Genomic DNA, 12,109 nt, shown 5'->3' on the forward strand with positions numbered 1-12,109 from the left:
TCATGTACGACAGAAGGGTTGCAGCGGTCGTAGATAAGCATGTGCCAAGATCAGACCATCTCTCCATCCGAGGATAGCAAATAGGTGTGGCAGCATTGACGACACATCTCGTTCGGGGTTGACTGGCAGTGGAGGGTCGGGGACCAACAAGCTCGGCGATGGGAAGCTGGAGGAGGAAAAAGAAGAGAAAGGTGCTACAGAATGCACTGCAGAAACATGTGGAGAGGCACAGTTGTTGTGGTGGGTACGTATTCTCTCCGGCGTTTCCCCGTAGTCTTCCGTGTGGCCGTGACGCTAGACTCGTATTGGTGCTAGCGCCCTTGCTCACTGCTGGTGGTATGGTACCTCCGTACCTAAGTAAGGTATGCGTAGTGATCACAGATACACGTCGTCGCCTCAGGAGTCAGCAAGAGCGAGCCCGAAAGAGAGAGAAGGACGATGGGAGAGACGGGTGACGTGGGAGCACGCCCTGGCGCACCTGGGTCCCCATCTTTTCCTCCTTCACCCACTCGCGAGGCCGCATCGTCCATTCCCGGGCCCCCATCCCATCCACTGCGTGCCCTGTGGTTCCCGTGTGGTGCGGGCCCGTGTGCCGAGTTGTCCTGTTCTGCCTTCCGCTGCTGCGCTGTTGCTGCGTGCCAACTTATTTCGCGCGCTTCATAAATTTTTAAACCTCTGCTTTTTCTTCTCTTCCTCCTCCATCTCAATCGTGTACCATCTACCTACTACACATCCCCCCCCTCGTCGTCGCAATCATGTCTTTCGTCCAGCGCCGCATGTTCTCCGCCTCGGCGAGAAGCGTATGTACTCCTTCAATCACAAATTCCTTTTTACTCTGCGCTTTAAGCAAGCTCTCCTCAAGCTCTCCTCCGTACTTCCGAAAAGCCGACCTCGGGCTACGGAACTGAAGGGAGAGAGCTCTGGAAGCTTCGTCATGTCCAATGTCAACAAAGACATTGCATCAACATACACTCGCAATCACATTACTAAACAAGAGACCATCCAGCTGACACAATGTTCTCCCCCATAGCTCTCCAAGGTCACCGTCCTCGGTGCCGCCGGTGGTATTGGCCAGCCCCTCTCCCTGCTCATGAAGCTCAACCCCAGAGTCACTGAGCTCGCCCTCTACGACATCCGCGGAGGCCCTGGTAAGCCCACCCCACCCCCCCCCCCCCCCCCCCCCCCCCCCCCCCGCCCCCCTCAGCCGCCGCACCCCCACACACCGTCCCTGGCCTCCCCCCCCCCCCCCCCCGCCCCGCACCCCCCCGCCCCCCCCCCCCCCCCCCCCCCCCCCCCCCCCCCCCCCATCTCCCTATCCTTCACCACAGCCAATTGACTTGCAAAAGGTGTCGCTGCCGACATCTCCCACGTCAACACAAAGTCCGTCGTCAAGGGCTACGACCCCACCGCCACCGGCCTCGCCAGCGCCCTCAAGGGCGCCGAGGTCGTCCTCATCCCCGCCGGCGTCCCCCGCAAGCCCGGCATGACCCGCGACGACCTCTTCAACACAAACGCCTCCATCGTCCGCGACCTCGCAAAGGCCTGCGCCGAGTCCTGCCCCGACGCCAACATCCTCGTCATCTCCAACCCCGTCAACTCCACCGTCCCCATCGTCTCCGAGGTCTTCAAGGCCCGCGGCGTCTACAACCCCAAGCGCCTCTTTGGCGTCACCACCCTCGACGTCGTCCGTGCCTCCCGCTTCGTCTCCGAGATCAAGTCCACCGACCCCAAGGACGAGAACATCACCGTCGTCGGCGGCCACTCTGGCGTCACCATCGTGCCCCTCTTCTCCCAGTCCAACCACCCCGACCTGTCCTCCAACGCCGAGCTCGTCAACCGCGTCCAGTTTGGCGGTGACGAGGTCGTCAAGGCCAAGGATGGTGCCGGCTCCGCCACCCTCTCCATGGCCTTTGCTGGCGCCCGCATGGCCGAGTCCCTCCTCCGCGCCGCCCAGGGTGAGAAGGGCATCGTCGAGCCGACCTTTGTCGACTCCCCTCTCTACAAGGACCAGGGCATCGACTTCTTCTCGTCAAAGGTCGAGCTCGGCCCCAATGGCGTCGAGAAGATCCTGCCCATCGGTGAGGTCGACGCCGCCGAGGAGAAGCTCCTCGAGGCCTGCTTCAACGACCTCAAGAAGAACATCGCCAAGGGTGTCGCTTTCGTCGCCCAGAACCCCCCCAAATAAGTGCCGAGCTTTCCCGCTTGTCGCTTGTAAACTAGGGGACGTGTTGTAGTAGATGTAACACATGGTTGAGCAGGGTTGAAAAAACAAAACAAAACAAATCCTTGAACGCTTCTACGGCTGATATGGCTGCGAAGCAAAGGATACGGGTAGACACGGAGGCGCAAAAAGTCGTGCTTTCCTACTCGTGGCATCGACCTTGGGTCTGCCTCTGTACCATAAATTTCAAACATGCTTGACTTCCAAACTTTCCATGTCCAACAAAGTGCCGTGACTTGTTTTTTGGGTTGTGTTAAAGAAGTTGCGCTGTGCCAAGTGCGCTTACCTAACCATATAACGCCCCGTCACCTTTGATCACAGTGCCTAGACGACATGCGACATTGACTTAGCCTGGTGAGCGTGGGCTGCCTTCTCCGGCAATCTGACCCTTTGAATTAGCCCTTGTGAAAATATCAGGTATTCGGAAGAGAATTCGAACCACAAACGGAGCAGTTGCACCAAATCTCACACATCCTACGGCAATGAAATTCTTATATGCACACATCATTCATGCTCGTTTCCTATCATACATCTCTCCCCACACATGCTCCGCATCTCTCTAAGTTTTTTTTGAGTACACAATTAGTCTAAAACCGACATCTACTGCCGCTGTCGGCCCTGTCTCCACGCCTCGAGCTGTTGGCGACGCTCCTCAACCTTGCGCTCAAACTCGGCCACCTTCTCCTGCGCCTTCTTCTCTTCCTCGTCGTCTTTGATCTTTTGCTCCGCCGCCTTGCGAACGCGCTCACGCTCCAGCTGCTCGGGTCTCCGGGCAGCGATGTCGCGGGGACGGAAGTCAGAGAAGAGGTGCTTGAGAACCACCTCAATGACCCAGCAGGCAGCATAGTCGACGACCATGATACCCGTCATCGTCGTCTTGAACTCATTGGTGAAGGGAACCAGTTTCATCTGCTCGTTGATCTCGGGAATGAACTCCATGGAACAGGAGAAGGCCAGGGCAGAAACACCGACGATACCGTAGAACATGCCCTTGTTCTCGCGAAGACCCTCACGGAAAGGACGTCCCTGGTAGTTGATGGCAAACGTGCTGATCTGCTGGATGAGCTGAAGCAGATAGACGGCGCTGTTGAGGAGACTCGGTGCGAACTCGGCCTCGAGATCAACGTCACCAGACCGGCTGTGTGCATTGTTAGCCTTTGCTTCGGAAATCTTGTTGGGAAAAAAAACTTACGGCTCAAGTCTGTCGCAGAATCGGGCAATGTAAATGAGAGTAACGACGTGGACGGCAAACTGTCCAAGAATCGAGCCAATGATGTAAAAGTTGAAGATATTGGGCTGAGGTCGCTCCTTGGAGAGACCCTCGACAACGCGAGCACGAGAGATGGACAAGAAGCAGACGCTCATCAGGATACCACTAATCGTGTACTGTCCGTCGCCAAATTTGATACCCTCGAGGTACAACACACTCAGACTGTAGGCGCTGATTAAACAGTTGAGAGCAAGAATCTTGTACGTCTGAATGGTCGCGACGAGTGTGCAGCGGCCCTGGCGGATAATGTTGGGAACGGCAATGACGTTGCGAAGCTTGCTGGTGAAAGGAGCAGCGACAGAGGCGTCGCCAAGTTTCAGGGTGGGAGGCTCGTCATCGCCCATTTCATTCTCCATCAGGCTGGAAGTCATCTTATCGGCAAAGCTAGCGGCGTTCGCGGCGGCCTTGGCCTGGCGAGCAGCCTTGGGGTCGTTGTTGTTGAGGAGCTGCTGGGCACCAGGGGAAGTGACGGTCTCGATGTCGCTGACGCCGTTGGCCTTGAGCCATTCCTCAGGGGTGACATTCTTCTTCTGAGCCTCGCGCTCGACGGCCTTGGTGAAGTGGGGGTTGCTCGTGCCAGGAGGGTACAGGTGGGCGATCATGACGGGAACAGGGGGTGCGGGTTGGTTGAATCTCTTCATCAGGTCAACCTGCTTCTGATAAATCTCCTTCATCTTGGTGTTGCGGGAGTGCTCCGCAATCCGGGTAAGGTCATCCATCGTTCCGTTGAGAAGAGCGATTCCAATGTGAGCCTGCTTCAAGGCGCCAACGTCGTTGGTTCCGTCACCAGCCATCAGTGTGTAGTAACCCATGTCTCGGAGACCCACGAGGATGTCCTCCTTTTGCTTTGGTGATACACGAGCGTAGACCCAGGCGTGACGGAGAATCTGTCGCCAGCCGACCTGGTCCTTGAACTTGGCCAGAGCGTAACCGGTGACACAAAGGTCATTGTTCTCGAGAACCTTGGGGTCCAAAGGTCTAGAGGGATCGGCAGGGATGACCGTCTTCTCGTCAACACTGCGCCAGACGAGCTTGTCCCCTCCCTCGTTGTCCTCGGGCGCGTCAAGAATCAAGACTTCACGGTCGACAATTTCAACGTCGCGGGCAACGTAGACAGCGGTTAGAGGGTTATCTCCCGTAATCATAACAACACGGTGACTGCTCTCGTTGAGCATCTGAACCGCTTGCTTCGCGTCGTCCTTCAGAGGGCAAGAAAGAACCAGGAATCCGGCAAAAGTGAGTCCGGCCTCGACGTTGTCGCGCTTGAGGTCGTTAATCTTGCTGCCTCCAAGTTCGTTATCAACGGTAAGCTGCTTGTAGGCGAGGGCAAGGACACGTGAACCGCGTCGGGTGAAATACTTGTAGGTCTCTTCGTAGTCGGCAGGGATGGTGGAAAGCCTCTTCATGATGGTCTCGGGAGCGCCCTTGACACCGACAAAGGTGCCACGGATCCTGTTGCCGGCCTTGTCAGCACCGTTGACAGTGGCAACGGCACTCTGTCTCTTGAGAGCTGAGGAGAATTGGAAGCGGCGTTTAATCTGAACGGTTCCACTGATACCAGTGGTGGCTGCCGTAATAGGCTTGCTGGTGAGGGTGTCGTTCCTACCAAGCGTCCAGCCGAGAGAAGTCAAAGTGGCCTTCTCCATTGGGTCGCCAACAACTTCACCCTCGTCAAGCTTGACTAGTGCGTGAGCAGTCGCAAGGACCAGAGTGGTGTCCAGGCGAATTTCGTTGACGGGCGTCATTGTTGAGTGGGCACCATCGGTCTCGCGAGGTGTGCTCGTGCCCTCCTGGCCGAGTCCCAAACCAGCAATACCCTCGACGACCAAGTCCTCGCCGGTAAGGGTACCAGTCTTGTCGAAGCAGGCAATGTCAATGCGGCCAGCGTAGGGAATACGGAACGGCTCGGTGCAGAAAATAGCAAGCTTGGCCAGGGCAGCCAGACTGGTGTTGACGGCAAGACTGAGTTCCATGGGGAGTTCGGGAGGAACGACGCTAGTGACGATCAAAACGCAATCCAGCAGAAGCTTGGAGCGCTTGCGGTCCTTCTTAACACCCTCGTCCCAGACGTACCACGAGGCAGCGATCGCGAAAATGAGGAGGAACAGAATGAAGAGAAGAGCCTCAACGTTGTTGGCGGAAACACGCTCAGTGGAGTAGATCATGGTGCGGACCAGGCTGCCCTGGGACGTCTCAAAGCCAGTCTTTTGGACGATAGCCATGGCCCCATTGTCGGGAGGAGGCGGGACACCGGATGCCAACTTGGGCTTCTCTTCGTCGGGATTGCCGTGGGTGATTTGCAGAACCTTGGTACCACCCCACAAGAAAGCGTTCTTGTCAAGACCTTCAGGCTCGATGGCGGCATCGCTGGGGCGAAGCTGTACAGATTCCTTCAAAAGAGGGGTACTTTCACCGGAGAGCATGGCCTCATTGACAATAGCAGTTCCCTCAACGAGCAGCATGTCGCAAGCGACACCGCTGTCCTCCTTGGTGCGTCCTACAGAGACGAGGTCACCAGGCAGGAGCTTGTCGCTCAGGACTTCGGTCCACTTGCCCAGGCGGTAGACGTAGACGTCGTAGGGCTTGATGCTCATACCACGGAACTCATTGAGCGTACGCTGGCGCTGCCAGACGACGGTGCTCTCAAAGGCGACGAGCATGAAGAGCGTAAAGAGTGAATAGTACCAGTACTCATCGAGCATCCACAGACCAACACAGAAGACCTGGAAGACGAAGAAGGGTGCGACGGCATGCTCCTTGAAGAGCTCGGTAAAGGTAGGAACGGGGATGTCGAAGGCGTTGGCGCCATAATGCTCTTCAATTCTCTTCAGCTCGGCCTCGGTCGTGATGCCCTTGGACTGCTGGTAGCGTCCGATATTGGGCTTGGGTTCGGCATCGATATCGTAGGCGAGGGTTCGGAAGGACTTGTCCTCGGGGTAGTAGATGAAGCGTCGCTTCTGGAACAAGAAGGAGGTGTTGATCTTGCCGCCAACCTGTACGGGTGTGTTAGTTCATGGGCCAGTCAGGGCGCATAGAGCGGAAAGGTGGGGAGGATTGGCTCGGGCTTACCTTGTCGCGAACGATTTTGCAGATATCGGCAGAGCCGGCGTTGGCAACGGGAATAATTTTGACGAGCTCGGCCTCGTCAATTGACTTGGCGCGGGTGGCAGTGAAGGTAGCTTGGAGCTTGACGCTCCAGTGGGTGCTCAGCCAGGCGAGGGACTGGAGGGTGACGATGGAACCGATCCACACAAAGGTCCATTCCTCGGATGCGATGTGTTTTTCGTAGAGCTCGGCGGTAAGGTAGTAGCGGAGGAAGATGGGCCAGATGATGGCGAACGGCCAGACGTAGGCGTGGAAGTAGGCCGGAAGAGGCTTCCACAGCTCGGCCACCTTGATCTGGGGGTGGTCGACGAGGGGTGCCATGGTGGGCGATCGCAAAGAGCGCGCGCGCGCTTTGTCGTGAATCAAATCAAGCGACAGAACAGCGGGCGCAGTGAATGAGAAGGCAGGGAAGGGGTTTGATCAGTTGATGCCGTGTCCCTGGTTACATCGACGGTGTTTCTCCAAGTGATGCAGATGGGCCATCAAAGAGTAGAGGCGATGGGTGTGAGGAGCAGCAAAGTCGAGGTGACCCGTGGCAGAATCAGGGCTGCTGCTACTGTGGGGTCTCGCGTTGTTGGCGGCGGAGAAGTGAGCGGCGGAAAGCAGAAGCAAGCCGAAGGTTGTCGAGACGGGACTGGGGCCAAAAAAGCCAGGTGGTAATCTGTGACTTTTTTTTTTCGCGATGGCGAATTGGGGAAACTGGCGCCTGAGAGGCCACTCACAGCTGATGGAACAGGGCCCTTGTTGGCCTGATGTGGCCAGTCACCATTCGCTTTCAGCGGCCCATGGGGGGTTTTTCGTGTACGTAGACCCTGCTACCTGGAACCTTACCCTTTGGCAGCCATTCTTACCTAAGGCACCGTAGGTACGTCAGGTCTGTTACCCTGCCTTTCTGCACCCCCACCTCAGTCACCTCAGTACCAGTTCCAGGCATGTGAGGCACCTTTAAACCTTGCAATCCGCCTTGACGGGCTTCCAAGGTGGTTGATCCGTGCCGACAGGCTTGTTCCCCACTGTTCAAGTCCGCACTTTACCGGCAGAACCCCGCTGATTGAGGACCCCGGAAGTCCGTCATGTCTGTCACATCATATCATGCGACGAATTTGTAGCAAGTGCCAAATAGTTTTTATTCTTATAAGGCTGAGCCTAGAGAGAAGCTAAGGAAATAATCTGTGTCGTGGTATATGATCCGTGGGAATCATTATCTTGATTTAGGCCTCATCAACATTGCGCCCCACACATCCCTCTCCGCCTTTCTATGCATCCCACGCAAAAGAAATGATGCGCCTTCCTATCCGCAACCCGTCCGCCGTGGTTTTATTCGTTACTATTCAGAAATTCCAGCAATGACGCTCCGTCGATTGGCTCGTCCAGAAGGCGGCATCCAATCCTCGTAAGTGGCTTCCTGGTATGGTTTCGGTGGCTTGATGTAGTCGGAAATCCGCTTCGAAACGCTCCCCTGATGTCGGAGCCCCCTTTTCCCATCTGCGCCAACACTAGCGCTGTGCGAGAGGCTCGGCTTGCGGAGTGGCTCGCCGTAAAAGCTTGATGAGACCAAGTTGCGGTCGTCGTCGTTGGCTGCGGCAAACGACATCATGCTTGCACGCTTACCGACTCCCATCGAAAATTGCGCACTGCTTCGCTTGTTGTTGTTATTGCGTTGCGCAGTAGAAGCATCAGCTTGTCTCGTCGTACTCCAGGGGTTGTCGCTATAACCATAATGACCAGAACGCCGTGCAAGGTTCCGCCACAATTGGGCATGATACTCTCGCTCGGCAACCTCAGCATCTGCTACAAAACGTTCATAATCCGTCAGTTCGTGGCTACTGGCTGTTTCTTGAGGTTGAGTTTCTTGCCGAGACTGTGGACGAGAATGAGACGAGATGGGCCGTGGCGGTGCCGATGGCGGCGCCGGCTGTTGCTCTGGCTGGCTTGGCGGGTCGAATGGCGCCTCCATCTCTACCGGGGAGATTGACTTTGGCGGCGTGAGTTCTCTGGCGTATGGGTCGTGTACAAGATTGAAACTGTGTCGCTTGGATGACCTTGGACGAGAGTGAGGTCTAGCAGGAGCCTTGCCGTTCGACGACGAGGTATTTGAAGCATTCTGCAAGAGATTGTGTTGCTGCTGCCAGGGGTCGACAACCACCGGTTCCCTAGTTGTTACCACTTCAATTTCGCTACTCTTAACGATCTCGAGACGCCGGTGCAATTCATGGGGAGGCGGCGCCTCGTACTTGGATGATGATAAGTCCCGTGACCTGCGCTTCTCGGCCGCCTCAGCGGATGGCGTCCGTTGCCTCTGGTGAAGCGGCTCCGACTCGCCCGATCCTGCATCGGCCCTTATTGTGGCCAGAGCTTGTGCACCGTTGTCGGGGTCATTGCCAAAAGAAAAGCTATGGCGGTTGTGGCGCGACGTGTAGGCGGAAGTGGTGCGCGAAAAATCAGCCGCGGCGTGTTTAGGAACATAGACGGTTCGCGGCGCCGATGCTGGTGCCGGTGTCTTGGTGTTGGTCACGTTGGCCTCTCCAAAATCATTGGCGCCGGATCTCGACCAGAACCGCTTTCCAAAGCTTGGTTTGGACCGCAATTTGAGCTGCGTCGGTGCAGCGGAACCCGAGGTCTGCATAGTCTGTTGCTGTCGGGGAGGTGACTCGAGCTGAAGTGGGCTGGCAGGGCCGGCAGTCTGGGTCGCATTCGTAGATTCTTGCTGAGGCTTTGTAGCTGGACGCAGAAATCGGGGTACTGAAGACTTCAATGAGCCCCTTCGCGCGTCCAAGACAGTCTCACTTTGGGCAGGTGTTGGGTGCGACGGGTTCAACATGAGCGGGTTCAACAGCAGAGGCCGTGTCTGCGTCTCGCGCTGCTCCGTGGTCTCACTAACTGCGGTATTCGGGCCAGGCGATCTTCCCTTATGTCGGTCGATTCCCGGGGACGAACTTGTTTTATCGCTGCTGGCGGAAGTCCACCTCTTCTTATTGTCGGCGTCCTTGTCCTTGGGAGCCAATCGTCGTCGCATCAGGCGGTTCAACAACCCTGTCTCGTCTGCCGAAGGTGCAGCAGTTGATGACGACGGGGTACTGGTACCAAGACTCTGCGCCGCCGCCGCACCTGTGGCAGTCGCGGGTCGGCTTGTCGCTGGCGGGAGCTGCAGCTGCGAGTTTTCGTCTAGCCCTGGCAGCGGTGCAACAAGACGACCGTTGTCCGTGTAACCCTGAGTCTGAATGTGGGCGACAGGGGGGGCTGGCGATGCTCGAAGGGTGTTCTGGGGATTGTGGAGTTGGAGACGATGGCGCATCGGGGGTTGCATCGGCATGGGTCTCTGTGGTGTTGGCTGCTGGTGTCGGGAAGATGGCGGTGGCTCTGCGGCGTCTGCAGGTGTCTGTTGATGCTGGTGTTGCACCGGCACCGGCACCGGCACAGCTTTCTTGTCAACTTGCCGGGTGGTGATGTGTCGACTAAGAAAGCGGTTGAGCTTGTTCTTCACTCCTGCCGCAGGCTGGTTTGGGAGGGGGCTTGCGTGAGAGGAACGATCCTCCTCTTCCGCCGGATGCTCCTGCACCGCCCGCGAGCCGGGATGCGAATAAGAGGGTGATGCTCCGAAAGAAGAGCTTGCGGGCGCTATCATGGACGACGGTCTCCGTTTCGGTCGAGAAGCAGTAAGAGGAGCGGCATCCGTCTTCTTGATGAGTTTCGACAACCGGCGGGTTTTGTTTGTCGGTGCATCTGTTTCTGCTTGATCCTGGTTATGCTCCTCCCTGTCTTGCCTCTCGCCCTGTGCCGTCTCTTGCTGGTCTTCTAGGGTCACCGATATGGCTGCGTCTGGCCGCCAGCTCCACCGATTCTTGGTCAATCGGCGCGATGAGACGTTGGTAGCGCCGGGCTGCAGGTTTTGATCGTTTGGGACGTCGACCTCGCACGAAATGGGCTTGTCGGGAGAACGTGCTAATGGCTGGATGCTGGTCACTGCATTCCCTCGGGTCGAACTTCTTCGTGGCCCTGCCGACCATGACCAGCGATTAGGATTGACCATTTTATAACAATCCGGCTTCTCGCCGTGACTTCCGGTCCACTTGCACTTTTTAATCAGCGTCAGACTGCCAGCTCGTCTCCGGCGTCCAATCCCATCGAAAGGTGTACCACCCAAAAAGCGTATTGGCTCAACGCAAGGAGCAATAATCCCAGAGTTGGCGTGTGTGGCCGATCAGAGAATACGGCTTGCCGGAGCAGCAGTTGGGGTCCAATGGGCAAAGCGAGGACCACAAACTCAAAACCGAAACAACGAATCAGAAGAGTGATGAGGATTGTCAGCAGTAATCTGACAAGCTGAGATGACTTGATTGAGATGAGAAGCCCAAAGAGAACGGCCGTGGTCCCAAGGCGGACGAGAGCAGAGATATGACTGAGGACGATGGCCCGCGAATCCAGAAATAGCGAGGTTTTGGAAGCAAGCTGGGGCGTTCGAGCGGGCGAGACTATGACTTGAAGTGGTGGCACTTCTTCCAACGCAACAAGTACTCGACAAGTACCAGTCCGGTCCATCATGTAAGTCGCTCATCTCGCCGTCTCCCGCATCTTCCATAGCCCCAGATTTTGGTATGCACCGAAGCATCCCCCCCCCCTGCAGCCAGAGCAACTCTGCTGATACTTGGGAATGCAAAACAATACAGAAAACGGCGCTTGTCTACTGGACGACAAAGGGAAAACAAGCCCCGTGTTGCTTAAGCTTTGACATGCTGTTTGAAGCGCAACAGAAGGAAAATCCGATCAACCAGACGTGTCTCCTGAAGCGTCCAGGCGGCGAGTTTTGGTAGCATGTGTGGCAGAGAAGAAGGAGACTAAGGTAGGTAAGACGCTCCCACAAGTGCTCCTTTGAGCCAAAGCGTCATCTGGTGCAGGCAGATATGGAGAGCTTGCGGTCCCAGCCCAGCGTCAAAGAGCCCATTAGCGTCTTCAGGAGAGTGTCAAGAAGCGCAGCGGCTCTATATGCGGAGACATGCGCTTCTTCATATGTATAACGCCTGCTGAGAAGCGCGAGAGGACATTTGCCAATACGTCATGAAGATTCCCCGAAGAGTTGCAGCCCGCACGGATATCTGATAAAATTGGAAGGTGCATGTATCTTGCAAAGTCAGGTGAGATGGAAGATGGAACGGCGCGGAGACTGCAGTTCTCGATGGATATTATCGAAGACTGCAGAAGCTATGGTGATGTTGACTGATGTACTAAGCAGCAGAGGATGCCAGTAAGTCACCGGATTGGGGAATCAGGGGATCATTGACCGCCTCAACGTCCACATTGTTCTGTTTTCTGGCGTTTGTTTCCTGGGTTGGTCTGACAGTGGGCAGTGTTGACCTGACTCTTATTGCGTCGATCGTCGATCCAATTTGGGGGGGGGAGTATACCTTGGCCGCCGCGCTCGTGGGCTCCTCCGCCGTGCCAAACAGCTCCCTGGCCTTCTCCCTCTCTGCCTCCTTGACCTTTTGGTAGTCCAGGAACCGCACCGTCGGACATCT

At 56.5% G+C, this 12,109-nt stretch overlaps 3 protein-coding genes across 3 annotated transcripts; 1 reads left to right on the top strand and 2 right to left on the bottom strand.

The window, feature by feature from the left end:
* Positions 1-755: 755 nt before the first annotated feature.
* Positions 756-2,185, top strand: CORC01_13909 (malate dehydrogenase; the record flags this gene model as incomplete). The annotated part of the gene is made up of 3 exons (XM_022625524.1): positions 756-800; positions 1,031-1,148; positions 1,347-2,185. The coding sequence occupies 3 exons, from the start codon at positions 756-758 to the stop codon at positions 2,183-2,185; spliced, it is 1,002 nt and encodes a 333-aa protein (XP_022467978.1).
* Positions 2,186-2,821: 636 nt separating this feature from the next.
* Positions 2,822-6,917, bottom strand: CORC01_13910 (uncharacterized protein; the record flags this gene model as incomplete). The annotated part of the gene is made up of 3 exons (XM_022625525.1): positions 2,822-3,359; positions 3,414-6,484; positions 6,561-6,917. The coding sequence occupies 3 exons, from the start codon at positions 6,915-6,917 to the stop codon at positions 2,822-2,824; spliced, it is 3,966 nt and encodes a 1,321-aa protein (XP_022467979.1).
* Positions 6,918-7,923: 1,006 nt separating this feature from the next.
* CORC01_13911 (uncharacterized protein) lies at positions 7,924-10,626 on the bottom strand (the record flags this gene model as incomplete). The annotated part of the gene is made up of 1 exon (XM_022625526.1): positions 7,924-10,626. One exon carries the CDS (start codon positions 10,624-10,626, stop codon positions 7,924-7,926), a length of 2,703 nt encoding a protein of 900 aa, XP_022467980.1.
* Between the last annotated feature and the right edge of the window lie 1,483 nt (positions 10,627-12,109).

Source organism: Colletotrichum orchidophilum, assembly GCF_001831195.1.
Source record: "Colletotrichum orchidophilum strain IMI 309357 chromosome Unknown Scaffold_222.1, whole genome shotgun sequence".
NCBI classification, from domain to species: domain Eukaryota; kingdom Fungi; phylum Ascomycota; class Sordariomycetes; order Glomerellales; family Glomerellaceae; genus Colletotrichum; species Colletotrichum orchidophilum.